The 26,985-nt window shown below is 47.0% G+C and overlaps 1 protein-coding gene across 1 annotated transcript; it reads right to left on the bottom strand.

Annotated features, from left to right (window-relative positions):
• Positions 1-1,312: 1,312 nt before the first annotated feature.
• Positions 1,313-26,774, bottom strand: LOC140193173 (sushi, von Willebrand factor type A, EGF and pentraxin domain-containing protein 1-like; the record flags this gene model as incomplete). Its single annotated transcript, XM_072250568.1, has 10 exons — positions 1,313-1,539; positions 2,116-2,292; positions 6,577-6,753; positions 7,330-7,506; positions 11,791-11,967; positions 12,544-12,720; positions 17,005-17,181; positions 17,758-17,934; positions 24,316-24,389; positions 26,678-26,774. Coding segments are annotated over 10 exons (1,622 nt in total), but the record flags the coding sequence as incomplete, so codon positions are not given.
• Positions 26,775-26,985: the final 211 nt, after the last annotated feature.

Below are 26,985 nucleotides of genomic sequence, written 5' to 3'. Positions count from 1 at the left end.
TTGTGTGTGTTGCCTGCAATGATTCAGGAACAGCTTCTTCCCCTCCATAATCAGATTCCTGAATGGTCACTGAACCCATCAACACTACTTCACTACTCTTCTTCCCTTTCCTTCTGCACTACTCACTTTATATATACAGTCTCTACGCATACACATATTATGCATATATATTTCTTAATGTAATTCATATATTTTATTATGATGTATTGCAACGTACTGCTATTGAATAACAACAAATTTCATGACATATGCCAGTGATATTAACCCTGATTCTGATTGTGAATGTGTGAACATTAGTAACGAAGAAGCCAGTCTCTCAGGCTTTGGTCTGTTCCCCTCCAACTCTCTGCAACTCCAATGAAGAGCTGCTGTCTCCGTGGAGAAGGAACAGACCCCACTCACTGACTTCTCTTCTTCTGCATAGACACCTGTTCCACCCATGAGTGTGAGACTGGATCAGAGGATTCCCTGGTTCTGCCTGGAGCCTGGGAGCCGATGGCCAACGGGAGGTGGTGTGAGTGCCGGGAGAAAGAGACCATAAAACATAAGAAAACAAAATGCTGGAGGAACTCAGCAGGCCAGGCAGCACCTATGGAAATGAGTACAGTCGACATTTTGGGCTGACACTCTTCCTCACAACTGGGGAGAAAAGGTCTTTTATTCTCCAGTCCAGAGGAAGGGTCTTGGCCAAAACATCGACTATACTCGTTTCCATAGTTCTGCCTGGCCTGCTGAGTTCCTCCAGCATCTTGTGTGTGTTGCTTGGAATTTCAGCATCTTCAGACTTTCTGTTCTTTGTAATAAGACATAGGGTCATTTGCCCATTCAAATCTGCTCTGCCATTTCATCATAGTTGATTTATTGTCCCTCTCAACCCCATTCTCCCCATAACCTTTGACACCTTTACTAATCAAGAACATTTCAACCTGCACTTCAAACATGACTTGACCTCCACAACCTCTTGGGCAATGAATTCCACAGACAGGGACTTTGAATTCCATTCAAAGGGCCATCCTTACATTCAGAGGCTGTGCCCTCTGGTCCTGGACTCCCCACTATAGGTCTCATTCTGAGTGGCAGACCACAAGGATATAGAGAATTCACATTGGAAATCTGCATTCTCTGAGCTGCTGGCTTCATTACTTTTTTTTATTGGAAGAGATGTTCTTGGGGAAATTTGAAGACCGGCTGGCAGGAACCCTGTGAAAAATGAAATGAGCACTATCCCAGGACAATTGTGCAGGTAAACTCCAGAACACCACCCACCCACCCAGTGTGGACTGCCCACACCGATGCTTTCATCGACAGCATCCCACGCAGCCAGTGATCAGCTGCCAGCATTCAACACCTGGGCTACATCACCTGTACAGTTTGGAGGGGGGTGACTCCAGGCACCAGTACCCGTGCAGCGAATGGTCTCTTGACCAGTCAAGCTATGGCCCTCGTCACAGGAATAATTCGCCATGTATCCGTACAGCCACTCCTCTCCCTCAGTCACCGTGCCATGGCTGATCGTCGGTGGATGGTCACACTTTCTTACTGTAAAACAGAGAGTGGAACTGTCGTCACCAGTGGTTACAGGCAGGAGTGATCGGGGAGGTGAGGCAAGTGACCGTCCTGACTGAGATCAAACAGATTTACAATGGTCACTTGAAGAGTTTATTCTCAGTAGTACCTGACAGTTGTCACTCCCCAAGGTCAATTCCACCAATCACACTCAGTTATCCCTTCCAGCAGTCATTCCCGGTGGCAATTCCCAGATGTTAATCCCAGCAGACATTCCCAGAGGCCAATCCCCACAGTTACTCCCAGTGGTCACTTCTGATGGTCATGTCCAGCAATTACTGAGACAACTCTTGACATTCACTTTTGGTCCTGAGAAACTCAGGACACTCCTCAAAGCATCCTGTTCAGCCTCCGGGAGCCACTACAATCCCTCCCCACAACTCTCAGCAACTCCTGTCCATTGCCATTTTGACAAATGCCGGGATCAAGAAGGTCTAAGGGATTCGGACCGAACGTCAGCAAGTGGGATTAGCGTAGAGAGTCCGACAGTGGGCTTGGACCAGGTGTTCTACAGAAACCTTTCTTCCTGTACAAAGCCTTGACGATCACCTGTACAGATTGGAGGGGGATGACTCCAGTGCCCGGTGTCCGTGCAGTAAATGGTCTCTTGTCCGGTCAAGGTATAGCCCTCGTCGCACAAATAACTCGCCTCGGCCCCATACAGCCACTCCTCTCCCTCAGTCACCGTGCCATTGCTGATCGTCGGTGGATGGTCGCACTTCATTACTGTAAAACAGAGAGTGAAACTGTCGTCACCAGTGGTTACAGGCAGGAGTGACCGGGGAGGTGAGTCAAGTAACCGTCCTGACTGAGAACAAACAGATTTATGATGGTCACTTGGAGAGTTTATTCCAGCCGGTCACTCCCAGCGGTCACAGACAGTGGTCAGTCAGATACAGTGGATACCAGCGGTGATCATGAGGTGGATGCTCCTGTGAGGAGTGAGCTGGTTCTGACTGTGCTGTAGGTTTTCTATGTGAGGGAGATGCTACCCTGCAGGGACCCCTCCTGCACTCCACACTTCATTTGCTGGGTCTTTGGTGGGAGCTCCCATTGGTCTCTATGCAGTTAGTGCCCCAGGGATTAGATGTTAAACTCTGAAAGGGACTTGGAGCACAGGAAAACTGTTTCGGTCATCAACGTATCTCCTTGACAATGTCAAAAGGCTCAGTAAGTCCAGTCAGGTCATGTTTATTGCCATTTAACTACATACATGTATTCTGTCAAACGAGACAACATTTCTCCGAACCAGGTTGTAAAGCACAGTACAGTACACACAATAACTTATGAAAGTACGGATAAAATCTACAGATGAATCCTGCATAAGTAAACAAACTAAAATATAAATTAAATATTGTAAGGTATTGAACAGATTAACCAGTCACAGTTTGAATGCGATGTGATAGGGAGTTCAGAAGCCCAGTGGCCTGGGGAAGAAACTGTTTCCCATCCTGTTTCCCAACCGTTCTTGTTTTTATGCATTACTCCTCCCTGATGTGGAAAGTCAAAAAGGGATGCTGGATGGATGTCTGGGATCCTTGATAATACTAAGGGCCCTGCATGCTCAGCGCACCTGATAAATGCCGACAGATGGTAGGGAGACCCCTGTGATCCTCTCAGCCATTCTCACAGTCCTTTGTATGGACTTCCAGTCCGATGCTCAGCTGCTACATACCAGATAGAGATGCAATTTGGCAGCACTCTCTTAATGTTCAATGTCTCACCCACTACTTCAAAGCTTCAAAGTGTGTATACAGAACACAACCCTGAGATTGACCCTCCCGCAGGCAGTCACAAAACACAGAAATACCAAGCACAATGTTCCCTCTGAAGAGTGCGCCTGTGCGCACCCACACACCTTCTGCTACAGGGCACAAAGGAATTTAAACTGCGCACAAAGGGTTTGTCACCCTCTACCGCGATGGCATGTTGATCCTACACAATCACATTTCCTTTTCCAGTATCAGATGCAGATGGAGCTGACAGCGTGGAGTTTCTGATGAATTGTCTGCAGATTTTAGAACTGGTTTTTATTGAAGAAATTATTCACTGCGCACATGTTGTTGTCACTGGGCTAAAAAACACAGCACGCCCTGGCAGCACGGTAGCATAGCAGTTAGCATAGTGCTTTCCAGCGCCGGTGAATGGGGTTCAATTCTGCCGCTGTCTATAAGAAGTTTGTACATTCGCCCCTCAACAGCGTGCATTTCCCCCAGTGCTCTGGTTTCCTCCCAAACTCCAACAACATACGGGTCAGCGTTGGCGAGTTGTGGGCGCTGAAAACATGGCGACAATTGTGTGCTGCCTCCAGCACAATTCTCGGACGATGTTGTTCGTTGACTCAAACAACGCATTTCGCTGAACAATTCCATGTACAAACAAAAATAATCTTTGATACACTGCCAAGACCGGATGAAGAGCAACTAATTTACAGGTACAAGTACATAGATATCTAGTTACTAGTAGCCCGTCGAATGTTCCATCCACTTCAAACTTCCGAATTCCACTTCTCACATTTCTTCCATTTCACACATGTCAGCCTTAACCCTATCCTCCCCTTGCAATACCAGGGATAGGGTTACTCTTGTTCTCACCTACCACCCCATTAGCCTTCATGCCCTGCACATAATTCTCCATAACTGCTGCCATCTCTGACAGGATCCCACCACCAAGCACCTCTTTCCCTCCCCCACCCCCCAGCCCTCCCGACTTTCACCTTTCCACAGGGATTGCTCCCTACATGACTCCCTCATGCATTCATGTCACCCACTGATCTCCCTTCTGGCACTTACCCTTGCAAGCAGAACAAGTGCCACACCTGCTCCTACACCTCCTCCCTCACTACCATTCAGGGCCTCAAACACTCCTTCCAGGTGAGGCAACACATCACCTGTGAGTCTGTTGGGGTCACCTACGGTATCCAGTGCTTCTGGTGTGGCCTCCTGTATATCAGTGAGACCCGACGTAGATTGGAAGACTGCTTCGCTGAACACCTACACTCCATCCACCAGAAAAAGCGGGATCTCCTTGTGGCCACCCATTTCAATTCTACTTCTGGTTCCCATTCTAACATGTCAGTCCATGGCCACCTCTACCACCACAATGAGGCCACACTCAGGCTGGAGGAGCAATACTTTAGATTCCATCTGGGTAGCTTCCAAACTAATGACATGAAAATCAATTTCTTCTTCCAGTATAAAAATTTCCTAACCCCCTCCCCTTTTCTTCTTTTCTCCACTCTGGCTTCAAACTTCTGGTAATTGCTCCACCCCCTTCACCATTCACCATTTCTCTTTCCCTCTCTCTTCTATCCTTACCTGCCCATCACCTCCCTCTGGGTCTCCTCCTCCTTCCCTTTCTTCCATTGTCTTCTACTCTCTCCTATCAGGTTCCCCCTCCGCCAGTCCTTCATCTCTTTCACCAATCAACTTCCCAGCTCTGTACTTCACCCCTCCCCCTCTCCCGGTTTCACCAATCACCTACCACCTTGTACTTCTTGTTCATTTCTCTCCCGACCTCCCACCCCCACCTCTTACTCTGACTTCTCATCCTTTTTTTCTCAGGTCTGAAGAAGAGTCTCGGCCTGAAACGTCAACTGTTTGTTCCTTTCCATAGATGCTGCCTGAACTGCTGAGTTCCTCCAGCATTTTGTGTGTGTTGCCTGCAATGATTCAGGAACAGCTTCTTCCCCTCCATAATCAGATTCCTGAATGGTCACTGAACCCATCAACACTACTTCACTACTCTTCTTCCCTTTCCTTCTGCACTACTCACTTTATATATACAGTCTCTACGCATACACATATTATGCATATATATTTCTTAATGTAATTCATATATTTTATTATGATGTATTGCAACGTACTGCTATTGAATAACAACAAATTTCATGACATATGCCAGTGATATTAACCCTGATTCTGATTGTGAATGTGTGAACATTAGTAACGAAGAAGCCAGTCTCTCAGGCTTTGGTCTGTTCCCCTCCAACTCTCTGCAACTCCAATGAAGAGCTGCTGTCTCCGTGGAGAAGGAACAGACCCCACTCACTGACTTCTCTTCTTCTGCATAGACACCTGTTCCACCCATGAGTGTGAGACTGGATCAGAGGATTCCCTGGTTCTGCCTGGAGCCTGGGAGCCGATGGCCAACGGGAGGTGGTGTGAGTGCCGGGAGAAAGAGACCATAAAACATAAGAAAACAAAATGCTGGAGGAACTCAGCAGGCCAGGCAGCACCTATGGAAATGAGTACAGTCGACATTTTGGGCTGACACTCTTCCTCACAACTGGGGAGAAAAGGTCTTTTATTCTCCAGTCCAGAGGAAGGGTCTTGGCCAAAACATCGACTATACTCGTTTCCATAGTTCTGCCTGGCCTGCTGAGTTCCTCCAGCATCTTGTGTGTGTTGCTTGGAATTTCAGCATCTTCAGACTTTCTGTTCTTTGTAATAAGACATAGGGTCATTTGCCCATTCAAATCTGCTCTGCCATTTCATCATAGTTGATTTATTGTCCCTCTCAACCCCATTCTCCCCATAACCTTTGACACCTTTACTAATCAAGAACATTTCAACCTGCACTTCAAACATGACTTGACCTCCACAACCTCTTGGGCAATGAATTCCACAGACAGGGACTTTGAATTCCATTCAAAGGGCCATCCTTACATTCAGAGGCTGTGCCCTCTGGTCCTGGACTCCCCACTATAGGCCTCATTCTGAGTGGCAGACCACAAGGATATAGAGAATTCACATTGGAAATCTGCATTCTCTGAGCTGCTGGCTTCATTACTTTTTTTTATTGGAAGAGATGTTCTTGGGGAAATTTGAAGACCGGCTGGCAGGAACCCTGTGAAAAATGAAATGAGCACTATCCCAGGACAATTGTGCAGGTAAACTCCAGAACACCACCCACCCACCCAGTGTGGACTGCCCACACCGATGCTTTCATCGACAGCATCCCACGCAGCCAGTGATCAGCTGCCAGCATTCAACACCTGGGCTACATCACCTGTACAGTTTGGAGGGGGGTGACTCCAGGCACCAGTACCCGTGCAGCGAATGGTCTCTTGACCAGTCAAGCTATGGCCCTCGTCACAGGAATAATTCGCCATGTATCCGTACAGCCACTCCTCTCCCTCAGTCACCGTGCCATGGCTGATCGTCGGTGGATGGTCACACTTTCTTACTGTAAAACAGAGAGTGGAACTGTCGTCACCAGTGGTTACAGGCAGGAGTGATCGGGGAGGTGAGGCAAGTGACCGTCCTGACTGAGATCAAACAGATTTACGATGGTCACTTGAAGAGTTTATTCTCAGTAGTACCTGACAGTTGTCACTCCCCAAGGTCAATTCCACCAATCACACTCAGTTATCCCTTCCAGCAGTCATTCCCGGTGGCAATTCCCAGATGTTAATCCCAGCAGACATTCCCAGAGGCCAATCCCCACAGTTACTCCCAGTGGTCACTTCTGATGGTCATGTCCAGCAATTACTGAGACAACTCTTGACATTCACTTTTGGTCCTGAGAAACTCAGGACACTCCTCAAAGCATCCTGTTCAGCCTCCGGGAGCCACTACAATCCCTCCCCACAACTCTCAGCAACTCCTGTCCATTGCCATTTTGACAAATGCCGGGATCAAGAAGGTCTAAGGGATTCGGACCGAACGTCAGCAAGTGGGATTAGCGTAGAGAGTCCGACAGTGGGCTTGGACCAGGTGTTCTACAGAAACCTTTCTTCCTGTACAAAGCCTTGACGATCACCTGTACAGATTGGAGGGGGATGACTCCAGTGCCCGGTGTCCGTGCAGTAAATGGTCTCTTGTCCGGTCAAGGTATAGCCCTCGTCGCACAAATAACTCGCCTCGGCCCCATACAGCCACTCCTCTCCCTCAGTCACCGTGCCATTGCTGATCGTCGGTGGATGGTCGCACTTCATTACTGTAAAACAGAGAGTGAAACTGTCGTCACCAGTGGTTACAGGCAGGAGTGACCGGGGAGGTGAGACAAGTAACCGTCCTGACTGAGAACAAACAGATTTATGATGGTCACTTGGAGAGTTTATTCCAGCCGGTCACTCCCAGCGGTCACAGACAGTGGTCAGTCAGATACAGTGGATACCAGCGGTGATCATGAGGTGGATGCTCCTGTGAGGAGTGAGCTGGTTCTGACTGTGCTGTAGGTTTTCTATGTGAGGGAGATGCTACCCTGCAGGGACCCCTCCTGCACTCCACACTTCATTTGCTGGGTCTTTGGTGGGAGCTCCCATTGGTCTCTATGCAGTTAGTGCCCCAGGGATTAGATGTTAAACTCTGAAAGGGACTTGGAGCACAGGAAAACTGTTTCGGTCATCAACGTATCTCCTTGACAATGTCAAAAGGCTCAGTAAGTCCAGTCAGGTCATGTTTATTGCCATTTAACTACATACATGTATTCTGTCAAACGAGACAACATTTCTCCGAACCAGGTTGTAAAGCACAGTACAGTACACACAATAACTTATGAAAGTACGGATAAAATCTACAGATGAATCCTGCATAAGTAAACAAACTAAAATATAAATTAAATATTGTAAGGTATTGAACAGATTAACCAGTCACAGTTTGAATGCGATGTGATAGGGAGTTCAGAAGCCCAGTGGCCTGGGGGAGAAACTGTTTCCCATCCTGTTTCCCAACCGTTCTTGTTTTTATGCATTACTCCTCCCTGATGTGGAAAGTCAAAAAGGGATGCTGGATGGATGTCTGGGATCCTTGATAATACTAAGGGCCCTGCATGCTCAGCGCACCTGATAAATGCCGACAGATGGTAGGGAGACCCCTGTGATCCTCTCAGCCATTCTCACAGTCCTTTGTATGGACTTCCAGTCCGATGCTCAGCTGCTACATACCAGATAGAGATGCAATTTGGCAGCACTCTCTTAATGTTCAATGTCTCACCCACTACTTCAAAGCTTCAAAGTGTGTATACAGAACACAACCCTGAGATTGACCCTCCCGCAGGCAGTCACAAAACACAGAAATACCAAGCACAATGTTCCCTCTGAAGAGTGCGCCTGTGCGCACCCACACACCTTCTGCTACAGGGCACAAAGGAATTTAAACTGCGCACAAAGGGTTTGTCACCCTCTACCGCGATGGCATGTTGATCCTACACAATCACATTTCCTTTTCCAGTATCAGATGCAGATGGAGCTGACAGCGTGGAGTTTCTGATGAATTGTCTGCAGATTTTAGAACTGGTTTTTATTGAAGAAATTATTCACTGCGCACATGTTGTTGTCACTGGGCTAAAAAACACAGCACGCCCTGGCAGCACGGTAGCATAGCAGTTAGCATAGTGCTTTCCAGCGCCGGTGAATGGGGTTCAATTCTGCCGCTGTCTATAAGAAGTTTGTACATTCGCCCCTCAACAGCGTGCATTTCCCCCAGTGCTCTGGTTTCCTCCCAAACTCCAACAACATACGGGTCAGCGTTGGCGAGTTGTGGGCGCTGAAAACATGGCGACAATTGTGTGCTGCCTCCAGCACAATTCTCGGACGATGTTGTTCGTTGACTCAAACAACGCATTTCGCTGAACAATTCCATGTACAAACAAAAATAATCTTTGATACACTGCCAAGACCGGATGAAGAGCAACTAATTTACAGGTACAAGTACATAGATATCTAGTTACTAGTAGCCCGTCGAATGTTCCATCCACTTCAAACTTCCGAATTCCACTTCTCACATTTCTTCCATTTCACACATGTCAGCCTTAACCCTATCCTCCCCTTGCAATACCAGGGATAGGGTTACTCTTGTTCTCACCTACCACCCCATTAGCCTTCATGCCCTGCACATAATTCTCCATAACTGCTGCCATCTCTGACAGGATCCCACCACCAAGCACATCTTTCCCTCCCCCACCGCCCAGCCCTCCCGACTTTCCACTTTCCACAGGGATTGCTCCCTACATGACTCCCTCATGCATTCATGTCACCCACTGATCTCCCTTCTGGCACTTACCCTTGCAAGCAGAACAAGTGCCACACCTGCTCCTACACCTCCTCCCTCACTACCATTCAGGGCCTCAAACACTCCTTCCAGGTGAGGCAACACATCACCTGTGAGTCTGTTGGGGTCACCTACGGTATCCAGTGCTTCTGGTGTGGCCTCCTGTATATCAGTGAGACCCGACGTAGATTGGAAGACTGCTTCGCTGAACACCTACACTCCATCCACCAGAAAAAGCGGGATCTCCTAGTGGCCACCCATTTCAATTCTACTTCTGGTTCCCATTCTAACATGTCAGTCCATGGCCACCTCTACCACCACAATGAGGCCACACTCAGGCTGGAGGAGCAATACTTTAGATTCCATCTGGGTAGCTTCCAAACTAATGACATGAAAATCAATTTCTTCTTCCAGTATAAAAATTTCCTAACCCCCTCCCCTTTTCTTCTTTTCTCCACTCTGGCTTCAAACTTCTGGTAATTGCTCCACCCCCTTCACCATTCACCATTTCTCTTTCCCTCTCTCTTCTATCCTTACCTGCCCATCACCTCCCTCTGGGTCTCCTCCTCCTTCCCTTTCTTCCATTGTCTTCTACTCTCTCCTATCAGGTTCCCCCTCCGCCAGTCCTTCATCTCTTTCACCAATCAACTTCCCAGCTCTGTACTTCACCCCTCCCCCTCTCCCGGTTTCACCAATCACCTACCACCTTGTACTTCTTGTTCATTTCTCTCCCGACCTCCCACCCCCACCTCTTACTCTGACTTCTCATCCTTTTTTTCTCAGGTCTGAAGAAGAGTCTCGGCCTGAAACGTCAACTGTTTGTTCCTTTCCATAGATGCTGCCTGAACTGCTGAGTTCCTCCAGCATTTTGTGTGTGTTGCCTGCAATGATTCAGGAACAGCTTCTTCCCCTCCATAATCAGATTCCTGAATGGTCACTGAACCCATCAACACTACTTCACTACTCTTCTTCCCTTTCCTTCTGCACTACTCACTTTATATATACAGTCTCTACGCATACACATATTATGCATATATATTTCTTAATGTAATTCATATATTTTATTATGATGTATTGCAACGTACTGCTATTGAATAACAACAAATTTCATGACATATGCCAGTGATATTAACCCTGATTCTGATTGTGAATGTGTGAACATTAGTAACGAAGAAGCCAGTCTCTCAGGCTTTGGTCTGTTCCCCTCCAACTCTCTGCAACTCCAATGAAGAGCTGCTGTCTCCGTGGAGAAGGAACAGACCCCACTCACTGACTTCTCTTCTTCTGCATAGACACCTGTTCCACCCATGAGTGTGAGACTGGATCAGAGGATTCCCTGGTTCTGCCTGGAGCCTGGGAGCCGATGGCCAACGGGAGGTGGTGTGAGTGCCGGGAGAAAGAGACCATAAAACATAAGAAAACAAAATGCTGGAGGAACTCAGCAGGCCAGGCAGCACCTATGGAAATGAGTACAGTCGACATTTTGGGCTGACACTCTTCCTCACAACTGGGGAGAAAAGGTCTTTTATTCTCCAGTCCAGAGGAAGGGTCTTGGCCAAAACATCGACTATACTCGTTTCCATAGTTCTGCCTGGCCTGCTGAGTTCCTCCAGCATCTTGTGTGTGTTGCTTGGAATTTCAGCATCTTCAGACTTTCTGTTCTTTGTAATAAGACATAGGGTCATTTGCCCATTCAAATCTGCTCTGCCATTTCATCATAGTTGATTTATTGTCCCTCTCAACCCCATTCTCCCCATAACCTTTGACACCTTTACTAATCAAGAACATTTCAACCTGCACTTCAAACATGACTTGACCTCCACAACCTCTTGGGCAATGAATTCCACAGACAGGGACTTTGAATTCCATTCAAAGGGCCATCCTTACATTCAGAGGCTGTGCCCTCTGGTCCTGGACTCCCCACTATAGGTCTCATTCTGAGTGGCAGACCACAAGGATATAGAGAATTCACATTGGAAATCTGCATTCTCTGAGCTGCTGGCTTCATTACTTTTTTTTATTGGAAGAGATGTTCTTGGGGAAATTTGAAGACCGGCTGGCAGGAACCCTGTGAAAAATGAAATGAGCACTATCCCAGGACAATTGTGCAGGTAAACTCCAGAACACCACCCACCCACCCAGTGTGGACTGCCCACACCGATGCTTTCATCGACAGCATCCCACGCAGCCAGTGATCAGCTGCCAGCATTCAACACCTGGGCTACATCACCTGTACAGTTTGGAGGGGGGTGACTCCAGGCACCAGTACCCGTGCAGCGAATGGTCTCTTGACCAGTCAAGCTATGGCCCTCGTCACAGGAATAATTCGCCATGTATCCGTACAGCCACTCCTCTCCCTCAGTCACCGTGCCATGGCTGATCGTCGGTGGATGGTCACACTTTCTTACTGTAAAACAGAGAGTGGAACTGTCGTCACCAGTGGTTACAGGCAGGAGTGATCGGGGAGGTGAGGCAAGTGACCGTCCTGACTGAGATCAAACAGATTTACGATGGTCACTTGAAGAGTTTATTCTCAGTAGTACCTGACAGTTGTCACTCCCCAAGGTCAATTCCACCAATCACACTCAGTTATCCCTTCCAGCAGTCATTCCCGGTGGCAATTCCCAGATGTTAATCCCAGCAGACATTCCCAGAGGCCAATCCCCACAGTTACTCCCAGTGGTCACTTCTGATGGTCATGTCCAGCAATTACTGAGACAACTCTTGACATTCACTTTTGGTCCTGAGAAACTCAGGACACTCCTCAAAGCATCCTGTTCAGCCTCCGGGAGCCACTACAATCCCTCCCCACAACTCTCAGCAACTCCTGTCCATTGCCATTTTGACAAATGCCGGGATCAAGAAGGTCTAAGGGATTCGGACCGAACGTCAGCAAGTGGGATTAGCGTAGAGAGTCCGACAGTGGGCTTGGACCAGGTGTTCTACAGAAACCTTTCTTCCTGTACAAAGCCTTGACGATCACCTGTACAGATTGGAGGGGGATGACTCCAGTGCCCGGTGTCCGTGCAGTAAATGGTCTCTTGTCCGGTCAAGGTATAGCCCTCGTCGCACAAATAACTCGCCTCGGCCCCATACAGCCACTCCTCTCCCTCAGTCACCGTGCCATTGCTGATCGTCGGTGGATGGTCGCACTTCATTACTGTAAAACAGAGAGTGAAACTGTCGTCACCAGTGGTTACAGGCAGGAGTGACCGGGGAGGTGAGACAAGTAACCGTCCTGACTGAGAACAAACAGATTTATGATGGTCACTTGGAGAGTTTATTCCAGCCGGTCACTCCCAGCGGTCACAGACAGTGGTCAGTCAGATACAGTGGATACCAGTGGTGATCATGAGGTGGATGCTCCTGTGAGGAGTGAGCTGGTTCTGACTGTGCTGTAGGTTTTCTATGTGAGGGAGATGCTACCCTGCAGGGACCCCTCCTGCACTCCACACTTCATTTGCTGGGTCTTTGGTGGGAGCTCCCATTGGTCTCTATGCAGTTAGTGCCCCAGGGATTAGATGTTAAACTCTGAAAGGGACTTGGAGCACAGGAAAACTGTTTCGGTCATCAACGTATCTCCTTGACAATGTCAAAAGGCTCAGTAAGTCCAGTCAGGTCATGTTTATTGCCATTTAACTACATACATGTATTCTGTCAAACGAGACAACATTTCTCCGAACCAGGTTGTAAAGCACAGTACAGTACACACAATAACTTATGAAAGTACGGATAAAATCTACAGATGAATCCTGCATAAGTAAACAAACTAAAATATAAATTAAATATTGTAAGGTATTGAACAGATTAACCAGTCACAGTTTGAATGCGATGTGATAGGGAGTTCAGAAGCCCAGTGGCCTGGGGGAGAAACTGTTTCCCATCCTGTTTCCCAACCGTTCTTGTTTTTATGCATTACTCCTCCCTGATGTGGAAAGTCAAAAAGGGATGCTGGATGGATGTCTGGGATCCTTGATAATACTAAGGGCCCTGCATGCTCAGCGCACCTGATAAATGCCGACAGATGGTAGGGAGACCCCTGTGATCCTCTCAGCCATTCTCACAGTCCTTTGTATGGACTTCCAGTCCGATGCTCAGCTGCTACATACCAGATAGAGATGCAATTTGGCAGCACTCTCTTAATGTTCAATGTCTCACCCACTACTTCAAAGCTTCAAAGTGTGTATACAGAACACAACCCTGAGATTGACCCTCCCGCAGGCAGTCACAAAACACAGAAATACCAAGCACAATGTTCCCTCTGAAGAGTGCGCCTGTGCGCACCCACACACCTTCTGCTACAGGGCACAAAGGAATTTAAACTGCGCACAAAGGGTTTGTCACCCTCTACCGCGATGGCATGTTGATCCTACACAATCACATTTCCTTTTCCAGTATCAGATGCAGATGGAGCTGACAGCGTGGAGTTTCTGATGAATTGTCTGCAGATTTTAGAACTGGTTTTTATTGAAGAAATTATTCACTGCGCACATGTTGTTGTCACTGGGCTAAAAAACACAGCACGCCCTGGCAGCACGGTAGCATAGCAGTTAGCATAGTGCTTTCCAGCGCCGGTGAATGGGGTTCAATTCTGCCGCTGTCTATAAGAAGTTTGTACATTCGCCCCTCAACAGCGTGCATTTCCCCCAGTGCTCTGGTTTCCTCCCAAACTCCAACAACATACGGGTCAGCGTTGGCGAGTTGTGGGCGCTGAAAACATGGCGACAATTGTGTGCTGCCTCCAGCACAATTCTCGGACGATGTTGTTCGTTGACTCAAACAACGCATTTCGCTGAACAATTCCATGTACAAACAAAAATAATCTTTGATACACTGCCAAGACCGGATGAAGAGCAACTAATTTACAGGTACAAGTACATAGATATCTAGTTACTAGTAGCCCGTCGAATGTTCCATCCACTTCAAACTTCCGAATTCCACTTCTCACATTTCTTCCATTTCACACATGTCAGCCTTAACCCTATCCTCCCCTTGCAATACCAGGGATAGGGTTACTCTTGTTCTCACCTACCACCCCATTAGCCTTCATGCCCTGCACATAATTCTCCATAACTGCTGCCATCTCTGACAGGATCCCACCACCAAGCACATCTTTCCCTCCCCCACCGCCCAGCCCTCCCGACTTTCCACTTTCCACAGGGATTGCTCCCTACATGACTCCCTCATGCATTCATGTCACCCACTGATCTCCCTTCTGGCACTTACCCTTGCAAGCAGAACAAGTGCCACACCTGCTCCTACACCTCCTCCCTCACTACCATTCAGGGCCTCAAACACTCCTTCCAGGTGAGGCAACACATCACCTGTGAGTCTGTTGGGGTCACCTACGGTATCCAGTGCTTCTGGTGTGGCCTCCTGTATATCAGTGAGACCCGACGTAGATTGGAAGACTGCTTCGCTGAACACCTACACTCCATCCACCAGAAAAAGCGGGATCTCCTAGTGGCCACCCATTTCAATTCTACTTCTGGTTCCCATTCTAACATGTCAGTCCATGGCCACCTCTACCACCACAATGAGGCCACACTCAGGCTGGAGGAGCAATACTTTAGATTCCATCTGGGTAGCTTCCAAACTAATGACATGAAAATCAATTTCTTCTTCCAGTATAAAAATTTCCTAACCCCCTCCCCTTTTCTTCTTTTCTCCACTCTGGCTTCAAACTTCTGGTAATTGCTCCACCCCCTTCACCATTCACCATTTCTCTTTCCCTCTCTCTTCTATCCTTACCTGCCCATCACCTCCCTCTGGGTCTCCTCCTCCTTCCCTTTCTTCCATTGTCTTCTACTCTCTCCTATCAGGTTCCCCCTCCGCCAGTCCTTCATCTCTTTCACCAATCAACTTCCCAGCTCTGTACTTCACCCCTCCCCCTCTCCCGGTTTCACCAATCACCTACCACCTTGTACTTCTTGTTCATTTCTCTCCCGACCTCCCACCCCCACCTCTTACTCTGACTTCTCATCCTTTTTTTCTCAGGTCTGAAGAAGAGTCTCGGCCTGAAACGTCAACTGTTTGTTCCTTTCCATAGATGCTGCCTGAACTGCTGAGTTCCTCCAGCATTTTGTGTGTGTTGCCTGCAATGATTCAGGAACAGCTTCTTCCCCTCCATAATCAGATTCCTGAATGGTCACTGAACCCATCAACACTACTTCACTACTCTTCTTCCCTTTCCTTCTGCACTACTCACTTTATATATACAGTCTCTACGCATACACATATTATGCATATATATTTCTTAATGTAATTCATATATTTTATTATGATGTATTGCAACGTACTGCTATTGAATAACAACAAATTTCATGACATATGCCAGTGATATTAACCCTGATTCTGATTGTGAATGTGTGAACATTAGTAACGAAGAAGCCAGTCTCTCAGGCTTTGGTCTGTTCCCCTCCAACTCTCTGCAACTCCAATGAAGAGCTGCTGTCTCCGTGGAGAAGGAACAGACCCCACTCACTGACTTCTCTTCTTCTGCATAGACACCTGTTCCACCCATGAGTGTGAGACTGGATCAGAGGATTCCCTGGTTCTGCCTGGAGCCTGGGAGCCGATGGCCAACGGGAGGTGGTGTGAGTGCCGGGAGAAAGAGACCATAAAACATAAGAAAACAAAATGCTGGAGGAACTCAGCAGGCCAGGCAGCACCTATGGAAATGAGTACAGTCGACATTTTGGGCTGACACTCTTCCTCACAACTGGGGAGAAAAGGTCTTTTATTCTCCAGTCCAGAGGAAGGGTCTTGGCCAAAACATCGACTATACTCGTTTCCATAGTTCTGCCTGGCCTGCTGAGTTCCTCCAGCATCTTGTGTGTGTTGCTTGGAATTTCAGCATCTTCAGACTTTCTGTTCTTTGTAATAAGACATAGGGTCATTTGCCCATTCAAATCTGCTCTGCCATTTCATCATAGTTGATTTATTGTCCCTCTCAACCCCATTCTCCCCATAACCTTTGACACCTTTACTAATCAAGAACATTTCAACCTGCACTTCAAACATGACTTGACCTCCACAACCTCTTGGGCAATGAATTCCACAGACAGGGACTTTGAATTCCATTCAAAGGGCCATCCTTACATTCAGAGGCTGTGCCCTCTGGTCCTGGACTCCCCACTATAGGCCTCATTCTGAGTGGCAGACCACAAGGATATAGAGAATTCACATTGGAAATCTGCATTCTCTGAGCTGCTGGCTTCATTACTTTTTTTTATTGGAAGAGATGTTCTTGGGGAAATTTGAAGACCGGCTGGCAGGAACCCTGTGAAAAATGAAATGAGCACTATCCCAGGACAATTGTGCAGGTAAACTCCAGAACACCACCCACCCACCCAGTGTGGACTGCCCACACCGATGCTTTCATCGACAGCATCCCACGCAGCCAGTGATCAGCTGCCAGCATTCAACACCTGGGCTACATCACCTGTACAGTTTGGAGGGGGGTGACTCCAGGCACCAGTACCCGTGCAGCGAATGGTCTCTTGACCAGTCAAGCTATGGCCCTCGTCACAGGAATAATTCGCCATGTATCCGTACAGCCACTCCTCTCCCTCAGTCACCGTGCCATGGCTGATCGTCGGTGGATGGTCACACTTTCTTACTGTAAAACAGAGAGTGGAACTGTCGTCACCAGTGGTTACAGGCAGGAGTGATCGGGGAGGTGAGGCAAGTGACCGTCCTGACTGAGATCAAACAGATTTACGATGGTCACTTGAAGAGTTTATTCTCAGTAGTACCTGACAGTTGTCACTCCCCAAGGTCAATTCCACCAATCACACTCAGTTATCCCTTCCAGCAGTCATTCCCGGTGGCAATTCCCAGATGTTAATCCCAGCAGACATTCCCAGAGGCCAATCCCCACAGTTACTCCCAGTGGTCACTTCTGATGGTCATGTCCAGCAATTACTGAGACAACTCTTGACATTCACTTTTGGTCCTGAGAAACTCAGGACACTCCTCAAAGCATCCTGTTCAGCCTCCGGGAGCCACTACAATCCCTCCCCACTACTCTCAGCAACTCCTGTCCATTGCCATTTTGACAAATGCCGGGATCAAGAAGGTCTAAGGGATTCGGACCGAATGTCAGCAAGTGGGATTAGCGTAGAGAGTCCGACAGTGGGCTTGGACCAGGTGTTCTACAGAAACCTTTCTTCCTGTACAAAGCCTTGACGATCACCTGTACAGATTGGAGGGGGATGACTCCAGTGCCCGGTGTCCGTGCAGTAAATGGTCTCTTGTCCGGTCAAGGTATAGCCCTCGTCGCACAAATAACTCGCCTCGGCCCCATACAGCCACTCCTCTCCCTCAGTCACCGTGCCATTGCTGATCGTCGGTGGATGGTCGCACTTCATTACTGTAAAACAGAGAGTGAAACTGTCGTCACCAGTGGTTACAGGCAGGAGTGACCGGGGAGGTGAGACAAGTAACCGTCCTGACTGAGAACAAACAGATTTATGATGGTCACTTGGAGAGTTTATTCCAGCCGGTCACTCCCAGCGGTCACTGACAGTGGTCAGTCAGATGCAGTGGATACCTGCGGTGATCATGAGGTGGATGCTCCTGTGAGGAGTGAGCTGGTTCTGACTGTGCTGTAGGTTTTCTATGTGAGGGAGATGCTACCCTGCAGGGACCCCTCCTGCACTCCACACTTCAATTGCTGGGTCTTTGGTGGGAGCTCCCATCGGTCTCTATGCAGTTAGTGCCCCAGGGATTAGATGTTATACTCTGAAAGGGATTTGGAGCACAGGAAAACCGTTTCGGTCATCAACATATCTCCTTGACAATGTCAAAAGGCTCAGTAAGTCCAGTCAGGTCACGTTTACAGCCATTTAACTACATACATGCATTCTGTCAAACGAGATAACATTTCTCTGAACCAGGGTGTAAAGCACAGTAAAGTACACACAATAACTTATGGAAGTACGGATAAAATCTACAGATTGATCCTGCATAAGTAAACAAACTGAAATATAAATTAAATATTGTAAGGTACGGAACAGATTAACCAGTCACAGTTTGAATGCGATGTGATAGGGAGTTCAGAAGCCCAGTGGCCTGGGGGAGAAACTGTTTCCCATCCTGTTTCCCAACCGTTCTTGTTTTTATGCATTACTCCTCCCTGATGTGGAAAGTCAAAAAGGATGCTGGATGAATGTCTGGGATCCTTGATAATACTAAGGGCCCTGAATGCTCAGTGCTCCTGATAAATGCCGACAGATGGTAGGGGGACCCCTGTGATCCTCTCAGCCATTCTCACAGTCCTTTGTATGGACTTCCAGTCCGATGCTCAGCTGCTACATACCAGATAGAGATGCAACTTGGCAGGACTCTCTTAATGTCCAATGTCTCACCCACTACCTCAAAGTTTCAAAGTGTGTATACAGAACACAACCCTGAGATTGACCCTCCCGCAGGCAGTCACAAAACACAGAAATACCAAGCACAATGTTCCCTCTGAAGAGTGCGCCTGTGCGCGCCCACACATAGAAACATAGAAAATAGGTGCAGGAGTAGGCCACTCGGCCGTTCGAGCCTGCACCGCCATTTATTATGATCATGGGGACCAAAACTGCACACAATACTCCAGGTGTGGTCTCACCAAGGCCTTGTACAACTGCAGTAGTACCTCCCTGCTCCTGTACTCGAATCCTCTCGCTATAAATGCCAGCATACCATTCGCCTTTTTCACAGCCTGCTGTACCTGCATGCCCACTTTCAATGACTGGTGTATAATGACACCCAGGTCTCGTTGCACCTCCCCTTTTCCTAATCGGCCACCATTCAGATAATAATCTGTTTTCCTATTTTTGCCACCAAAGTGGATAACTTCACATTTATCCACATTAAATTGCATCTGCCATGAATTTGCCCACTCACCCAACCTATCCAAGTCACCCTGCATCCTCTTAGCATCCTCCTCACAGCTAACACTGCCGCCCAGCTTCGTGTCATCCGCAAACTTGGAGATGCTGCATTTAATTCCCTCATCCAAGTCATTAATATATATTGTAAACAACTGGGGTCCCAGCACTGAGCCTTGCGGTACCCCACTAGTCACCGCCTGCCATTCTGAAAAGGTCCCGTTTATTCCCACTCTTTGCTTCCTGTCTGCTAACCAACTCTCCACCCACACCAATACCTTACCCCCAATACCGTGTGCTTTAAGTTTGCACACTAATCTCCTGTGTGGGACCTTGTCAAAAGCCTTCTGAAAATCCAAATATACCACATCCACTGGTTCTCCCCTATCCACTCTACTAGTTACATCCTCAAAAAATTCTATGAGATTCGTCAGACATGATTTTCCTTTCACAAATCCATGCTGACTTTGTCCGATCATTTCACCGCTTTCCAAATGTGCTGTTATCACGTCCTTGATAACTGACTCCAGCAGTTTCCCCACCACCGACGTTAGGCTAACCGGTCTATAATTCTCCAGTTTCTCTCTCCCTCCTTTTTTAAAAAGTGGAGTTACATTAGCCACCTTCCAATCCTCAGGAACTAGTCCAGAATCTAACGAGTTTTGAAAAATTATCACTAATGCATCCACTATTTCTTGGGCTACTTCCTTAAGCACCCTGGGATGCAGACCATCTGGCCCTGGGGATTTATCTGCCTTCAATCCCTTCAATTTACCTAACACCACTTCCCTACTAACATGTATTTCGCTCAGTTCCTCCATCTCACTGGACCCTCTGTCCCCTACTATTTCTGGAAGATTATTTATGTCCTCCTTTGTGAAGACAGAACCAAAGTAATTATTCAATTGGTCTGCCATGTCCTTGCTCCCCATAATCAATTCACCTGTTTCTGTCTGTAGGGGACCTACATTTGTCTTTACCAGTCTTTTCCTTTTTACATATCTATAAAAGCTTTTACAGTCCGTTTTTATGTTTCCTGCCAGTTTTCTCTCATAATCTTTTTTCCCCTTCCTAATTAAGCCCTTTGTCCTCCTCTGCTGAACTCTGAATTTCTCCCAGTCCTCAGGTGATCCACTTTCTCTGGCTAATTTGTATGCTTCTTCTTTGGAATTGATACTATCCCTAATTTCTCTTGTCAGCCACGGGCGCACTACCTTCCTTGATTTATTCTTTTGCCAAACTGGGATGAACAATTGTTGTAGTTCATCCATGCAACCTTTAAATGCTTGCCATTGCATATCCACCGTCAATCCTTTAAGTGTCATTTGCCAGTCTATCTTAGCTAATTCACGTCTCATACCTTCAAAGTTACCCCTCTTTAAGTTCAAAACCTTTGTTTCTGAATTAACTATGTCACTCTCCATCTTAATGAAGAATTCCACCATATTATGGTCACTCTTACCCAAGGGGCCTCTCACGACAAGATTGCTAATTAACCCTTCCTCATTGCTCAAAACCCAGTCCAGAATAGCCTGCTCTCTAGTTGGTTCCTCGACATGTTGGTTCAAAAAACCATCCCGCATACATTCCAAGAAATCCTCTTCCTCAGCACCTTTACCAATTTGGTTCACCCAATCTACATGTAGATTGAAGTCACCCATTATAACTGCTGTTCCTTTATTGCACACATTTCTAATTTCCTGTTTAATACCATCTCCGACCTCACTACTACTGTTAGGTGGCCTGTACACAACTCCCACCAGCGTCTTCTGCCCCTTAGTGTTACGCAGCTCTACCCATATCGATTCCACATCTTCCCGGCTTATGTCCTTCCTTTCTATTGCGTTAATCTCTTCTTTAACCAGCAACGCCACCCCACCTCCCCTTCCTTCATGTCTATCCCTCCTGAATATTGAATATCCCTGAACGTTGAGCTCCCATCCCTGGTCACCCTGGAGCCATGTCTCTGTGATCCCAACTATATCATAATCATTAATAACAATCTGCACTTTCAATTCATCCACCTTATTACGAATGCTCCTTGCATTGACACACAAAGCCTTCAGGCGCTCTTTTACAACTCTCTTAGCCCTCATACAATTATGCTGAAAAGTGGCCCTTTTTAATGCTTGCCCTGGATTTGTCGGCCTGCCACTTTTACTTTTCTCCATAGTACTTTTTGTTTCTACCCTCACTTTACACCCCTCTGTCTCTCTGCACTGGTTCCCATCCCCCTGTAGTGAACTAACCTCCTCACGCCTACCCTCTTTAATTTGATTCCCACCCGCCAACCATTCTAGTTTAAAGTCACCTCAGTAGCCCCCGCTAATCTCCCTGCCAGGATATTGGTCCCCCTCGGATTCAAGTGCAACCTGTCCTTTTTGTACAGGTCACGCCTGCGCCAAAAGAGGTCCCAATGATTCAAAAACTTGAATCCCTGCCCCCTGCTCCAATCCCTCAGCCACGCATTTATCCTCCACCTCATCGCATTCTTACTCTCACTGTCGCGTGGCACAGGCAGTAATCCCGAGATTACTACCTTTGCGGTCCTTTTTCTCAACTCCCTTCCTAGCCCCCTATATTCTCCTTTCAGGACCTCATCCCTTTTCCTACCTATGTCATTGGTACCTATATGTACCACGACCTCTGGCTCCTCACCCTCCCACTTCAGGATATCTTGGACATGATCAGAAATATCCCGGACCCTGGCACCAGGGAGGCAAACTACCATCCGGGTCTCTGGACTGCATCCACAGAATCACCTATCTGACCCCCTTACTATCGAGTCCCCTATCACAACTGCCCTCCTCTTCCTTGCCCTACCCTTCTGAGTTACAGGGCCGGACTCTGTGCCGGAGGCACGGTCACTGTCGCTTCCCCCGGGTAAGCTGTCCCCCCCAACAGTACTCAAACAGGAGTACCTGTTGTTAAGGGGCACAGCCACCGGGGTACTCCCTATTACCTGACCTTTCCCCTTCCCCCTCCTAACCATGACCCACTTGTCTGCCTCCCGTGGCCCTGGTGTGACCACCTGCCTGCAACTCCTCTCTATCATCTCCTCACTCTCCCTGACCAGACGAAGGTCATCGAGCTGCAGCTCCATGTCCGTAACGCGGTCCCTTAGGAGCTGCATCTTGATGCACTTGGCGCAGATGTAGACATCTTTTGCTACAGGGCACAGAGGAATTTAAACTGCGCACAAAGGGTTTGTCACCCTCTACCGCGATGGCATGTTGATCCTACACAATCACATTTCCTTTTCCAGTATCAGATGCAGATGGAGCTGACAACCTGGAGTTTCTGATCATTTGTCTGCAGATGTTATAACTGATTTTTATTGAAGAAATTATTCACTGCGCACATGTTGTTACTGGGCAAAAAAATGCACAGCACAATATGTTTGTGCACTCTAGTCATTCCCAATTAGAGGGAACACTGACCATGGAACCCATTTAACGTAAACATCAGACACCTATTGCACAAAAAGTGAACAAATAGCACAAGCAGCAAAAAGTGATCAAATAACACACTGAATATTAGACAGTAAACTTCCGAGTCCTCTGAACAGTCCAGGAGTGACAGCCACCAAGTCAGTTCAGTTTAGCACTGATAATGACTGAGCCTTGGACATGACACATTTCTATCAGCTGCCTCTCTATTTTTATAACAATATTAACTCTTGTTATGCAGCGTGGTGTTGCAGTTAACATAAAGGGACAGTACACAGTTAATAGCAGCATCCTCAACAGTGTTAACATTCAGAGGGATGTCAGCGTCAAAGCCTATAGCTCCCTTTCTTTATAACTTTTTTATTCAATTTTCAAACTTGATTACATGGAGTAATAATATCTACCCTCCTCCCTCCCTTTAACCCTTCCCCCGATACATACCCCTACCTAAAAGAAAGGAAGGAAAAAGAAAAAACAACAGAAAAAAGAATGAAAGACTGCCTGGATATTGGAAGGTCTCCACCTGCTCCATGGGATTCAAAATCAATTTAATATATGTATTTGTTTCTTTCCCCAAAGGACCAATATCTTTATCCTCGCAGCACCTATATATACAATCCTAACTTTTGTAAATAAGGGTGCCAAATATTCAAAAATGTATCATATTTATTTCTTAAATTATAAGTAATTTTTTCAAGTGGAATACAGCTAAAGCCTATAGCTCCCTTAAAGTGACCACTCAGGTTGACAGGGAGTTCAAGAAGGATCACAGCATGCTTGCCATCATTAACCGAGACACTGCCTCGGAGAGCAGCATCCAACAACAGGGACCCCCACCACCCAGGACATGCTTTCATTTCACTGCTGCCATCAGGAAGAAGGTACAGGAGCCTCAGGACCTCACCACCAGGTTCAGGAACAGTTACTACCCCTCAATCATCAGGCTCTTGGACCAGAGGAGATAACTCACGCCCATCTCTGAGAGGTTCCCACAACCTATGGACTCACTTTCGAGGACTCGTCATCTCATGTTCTCGATATTTGTTGCTTATTTATTATGATTAGTATTATTATTTCTCTTTTTCCCCCTTCTTTTTTGTTTTTCCACCTTTGTTGCTTTTTGCACATTGGTTGTTTGTCCATCCTGTTGGGTGCAGTCTTTCATTGATTCCGTTGTGTTTCTCATATTTACTGTGAATGCCCACAAGAAAATGAACTCAGGGTTGTATCTGGTGACATTTATGTACTTTGATAATAGGTTTACTTTGACCTTTGCTCATTACGGACTGACAAGCGCCTGAGTGAAGGGATCTCTGCTCCCCGCTATCCTAACAGGCCAACATCTAATTTTCTCTACAATTGTTTCATAGTGAAATGGTTTAAAATATAGTAACCAAGTGAGAAGAAGATCTATTCGTCACTTACTCTGACAAGACATATCACCTCTGGTCCATCCATTTTTAGTGCACAGTTTCCTGTTTCTCCCATACAGAATATAGCTGAAAGAAAAAGCTTCAGATGAACTGGGCAAGATTCAGGAGTCAGATTTATCTATCACGCGTACATCGAACCATACAGTAAAAGCTATCATTGGCATTAACAACAAACAAAATGTAAGGCTGTGCTGGGGCGGCCAGCAAATATTGCCACATATTCTGGAGCCAGCATAGCTTACACAAGTGCACAGCAGAACAACATTGGACCATAAGATAAAGGAGCAGAAGTAGGTCATTCGGCCCATCGAGTCTGCTCTGCCATTCAATCATGGCTGGTCCAATTCTTCCAGTCACCCCAACTCCCCTGCCTTCTCCCCATACCCTCTGATGCCCTGGCTAATCAAGAACCTATCTTGATGCACACACAGTGTCACCCATACAAACCAAAACTAATTGAGTTGCAATGGGTTTCCCATTCCTTACAACTGGGTGGTATTTTTCCCAATACAGATTAGAAGCAAAATTCTAAACTCCAAAGCAGTGTGTAGAGCCAGCTTTGCAGACATGTGTGGAACTAGGCCGGTACAAGAACAGGCCATTCAGACCATCGCTTCTGTGCTGATTACGAGCCCAGTCTAAATAATTCCCTCTAACGCCACTCAGAATCAGGATCAACTTTAATATCATTGGCCATATGCTGTGAAATTTGTTGTTATGTAGCAGCAGTACATTGCAATACATAATAATAAATAACTGAATTCCAGTAAGCGTATTTAGTATATTTTTCAATATGTATAAGTAAGTGGTGGAAAAAAAGCAGTGAGGTGGTGTTCATGTGTTCAATGTCCATTCAGAAATCTGATGGTGGAAGGAGAAGAAACTGTCCCTGAATTACTGAGAGTGGATCTTCAGGCTCCTGAACCTCCTCCCTGATGGTAGCAGTGACAAGAGCCATGTTCTGGGTGGTAGGGAGGGGTGGGGTGTCTTTAGTGATGGATCCTGTCTTCCATAAACATGGCTATCGTATCTGCTTCCAGCTCCTCGACTAGCAGTGTGTTCCATTCACATAACAGTCTCTTTCTAAAAGACTTACCCGTACATCTCCTTTAAACTTCTCTGCTCTCACCTGCACCCATGCCCTCTACTACATGATTTCCTCATAATCATTATACACCATGTCGTATGACGTGGGCAAACATGGTCTCACGTCCATGATTGTTCTTGACAAATTGTTCGACAGAGATGGTTGCCATTGCCTCCTTCTAGACGGTGTCTTCACAAGACGGGTGACCCCAGCCATTATCAATACACTACCCTGCCAAAAACACTCCATCTACCCAATCAATGCCTCACATAATCTTATAAACCTCCATCAGGCCATTCCTCAGCCTCCAATGCTGCTCAGAAAATAACCCAAGATTGGCCAGGCAGGGAATGGAGACACATGGACCATGTGTAGGCAAGTGGGATTAGTTTAAATTGGCATCTGGGTCAGCATAGCCATGATGGGCTGAAGGGCTTGTTCCTGTGCTCTATTATTCCACCAGGGAGTGATGGCTTGGAGTGGATCCACCTGGAATTAACTACAATTACACCGTTGGTGGTCATCCCCCAGTGTTCACTCCCAGTGATCACGCTTGGTGTTCACCCCCCAGTAGTCACTCCCAGTTCTCTTAGCAATGGTCACTCCTTGCAGTTAGCCCATTGTTCACACTCAGCAGTCACTCATAATGTCTAGTGTTAAACAATGAAAATTCTGCCTCCCCCTGACAACACACAGTCTGCAGAGATCCACGGTGGGGGTGGGGGAGAGGTGGACCTGCCTTTTCCTTGGTTTTACTCCTGGGGTCTGACACAGCCCCCATCCCTGTAAACCACCACAGGCAGTGAGCTGGTGACTCTGAGCTGAGGAGAGATCTCCGGTAAGGGAGGTGGGGAGGGGGAGATAAAATCATCTGGTTGGTAGCTGCTTACAGGAAGTCAGCCAGTCAGCAGAGATAGATGGGGCTGGGTTTCTCACCAGTTACCTCCCTCCACAGCCCTCCTGCAGGGTGGAGATAAGCTGGCTAAACATTGGATATTGGAGAGACTGATGCAGGTCTCGGCTGACATGGGTGGAGACACTTAGAACATAAGACCATAAAACATAGGAGCATAATTAGGCCATTCAGCCCATCAAGTCTGCTCTTCCATCATCATGGCTGATTTAATATCCCTCTCGACCCCATTTCCTGCCTTCTCTCCATAACCTTTGATGCCCCGACTAAAAAAGAACAGCTTTAAAGATACCGAATATCTTGATCTCAACAGCCGTCTGTTGTCATATGGTCTAATGGAGAGTCAGTGCTTACCCTTCATTACAGGTGTAGTACGTCCAGCTCCCAATCTTGTAGCTCGATACACTGTAGGCCCCATTCTCCAGGGCTGGTGGAGTACCACAGCTGATGGCTGCACAAAACACAAACACCTTCACCGTCAACTTTATAAACTCAGATGCCATACATTAAATGCAATTTCAGGAGGATTCAAATCCTTTAGCTTGCAACACTCCTCCGGGGTTTGGACCATTAACTTGGAATTTAAATGTAATCTCTAAGAATTAAACGAGGATCTTAAAATAAATATGAAAATTTGACTAACTTCTACAGAAGTGTAGTGG

This window comes from Mobula birostris, unplaced genomic scaffold (genome assembly GCF_030028105.1).
Source record: "Mobula birostris isolate sMobBir1 unplaced genomic scaffold, sMobBir1.hap1 scaffold_4136, whole genome shotgun sequence".
Taxonomy (NCBI): Eukaryota; Metazoa; Chordata; class Chondrichthyes; order Myliobatiformes; family Myliobatidae; genus Mobula; species Mobula birostris.
Note: the sequence above shows the minus strand (reverse complement) of the source record. Positions and strands in the feature narration are given on the sequence as shown.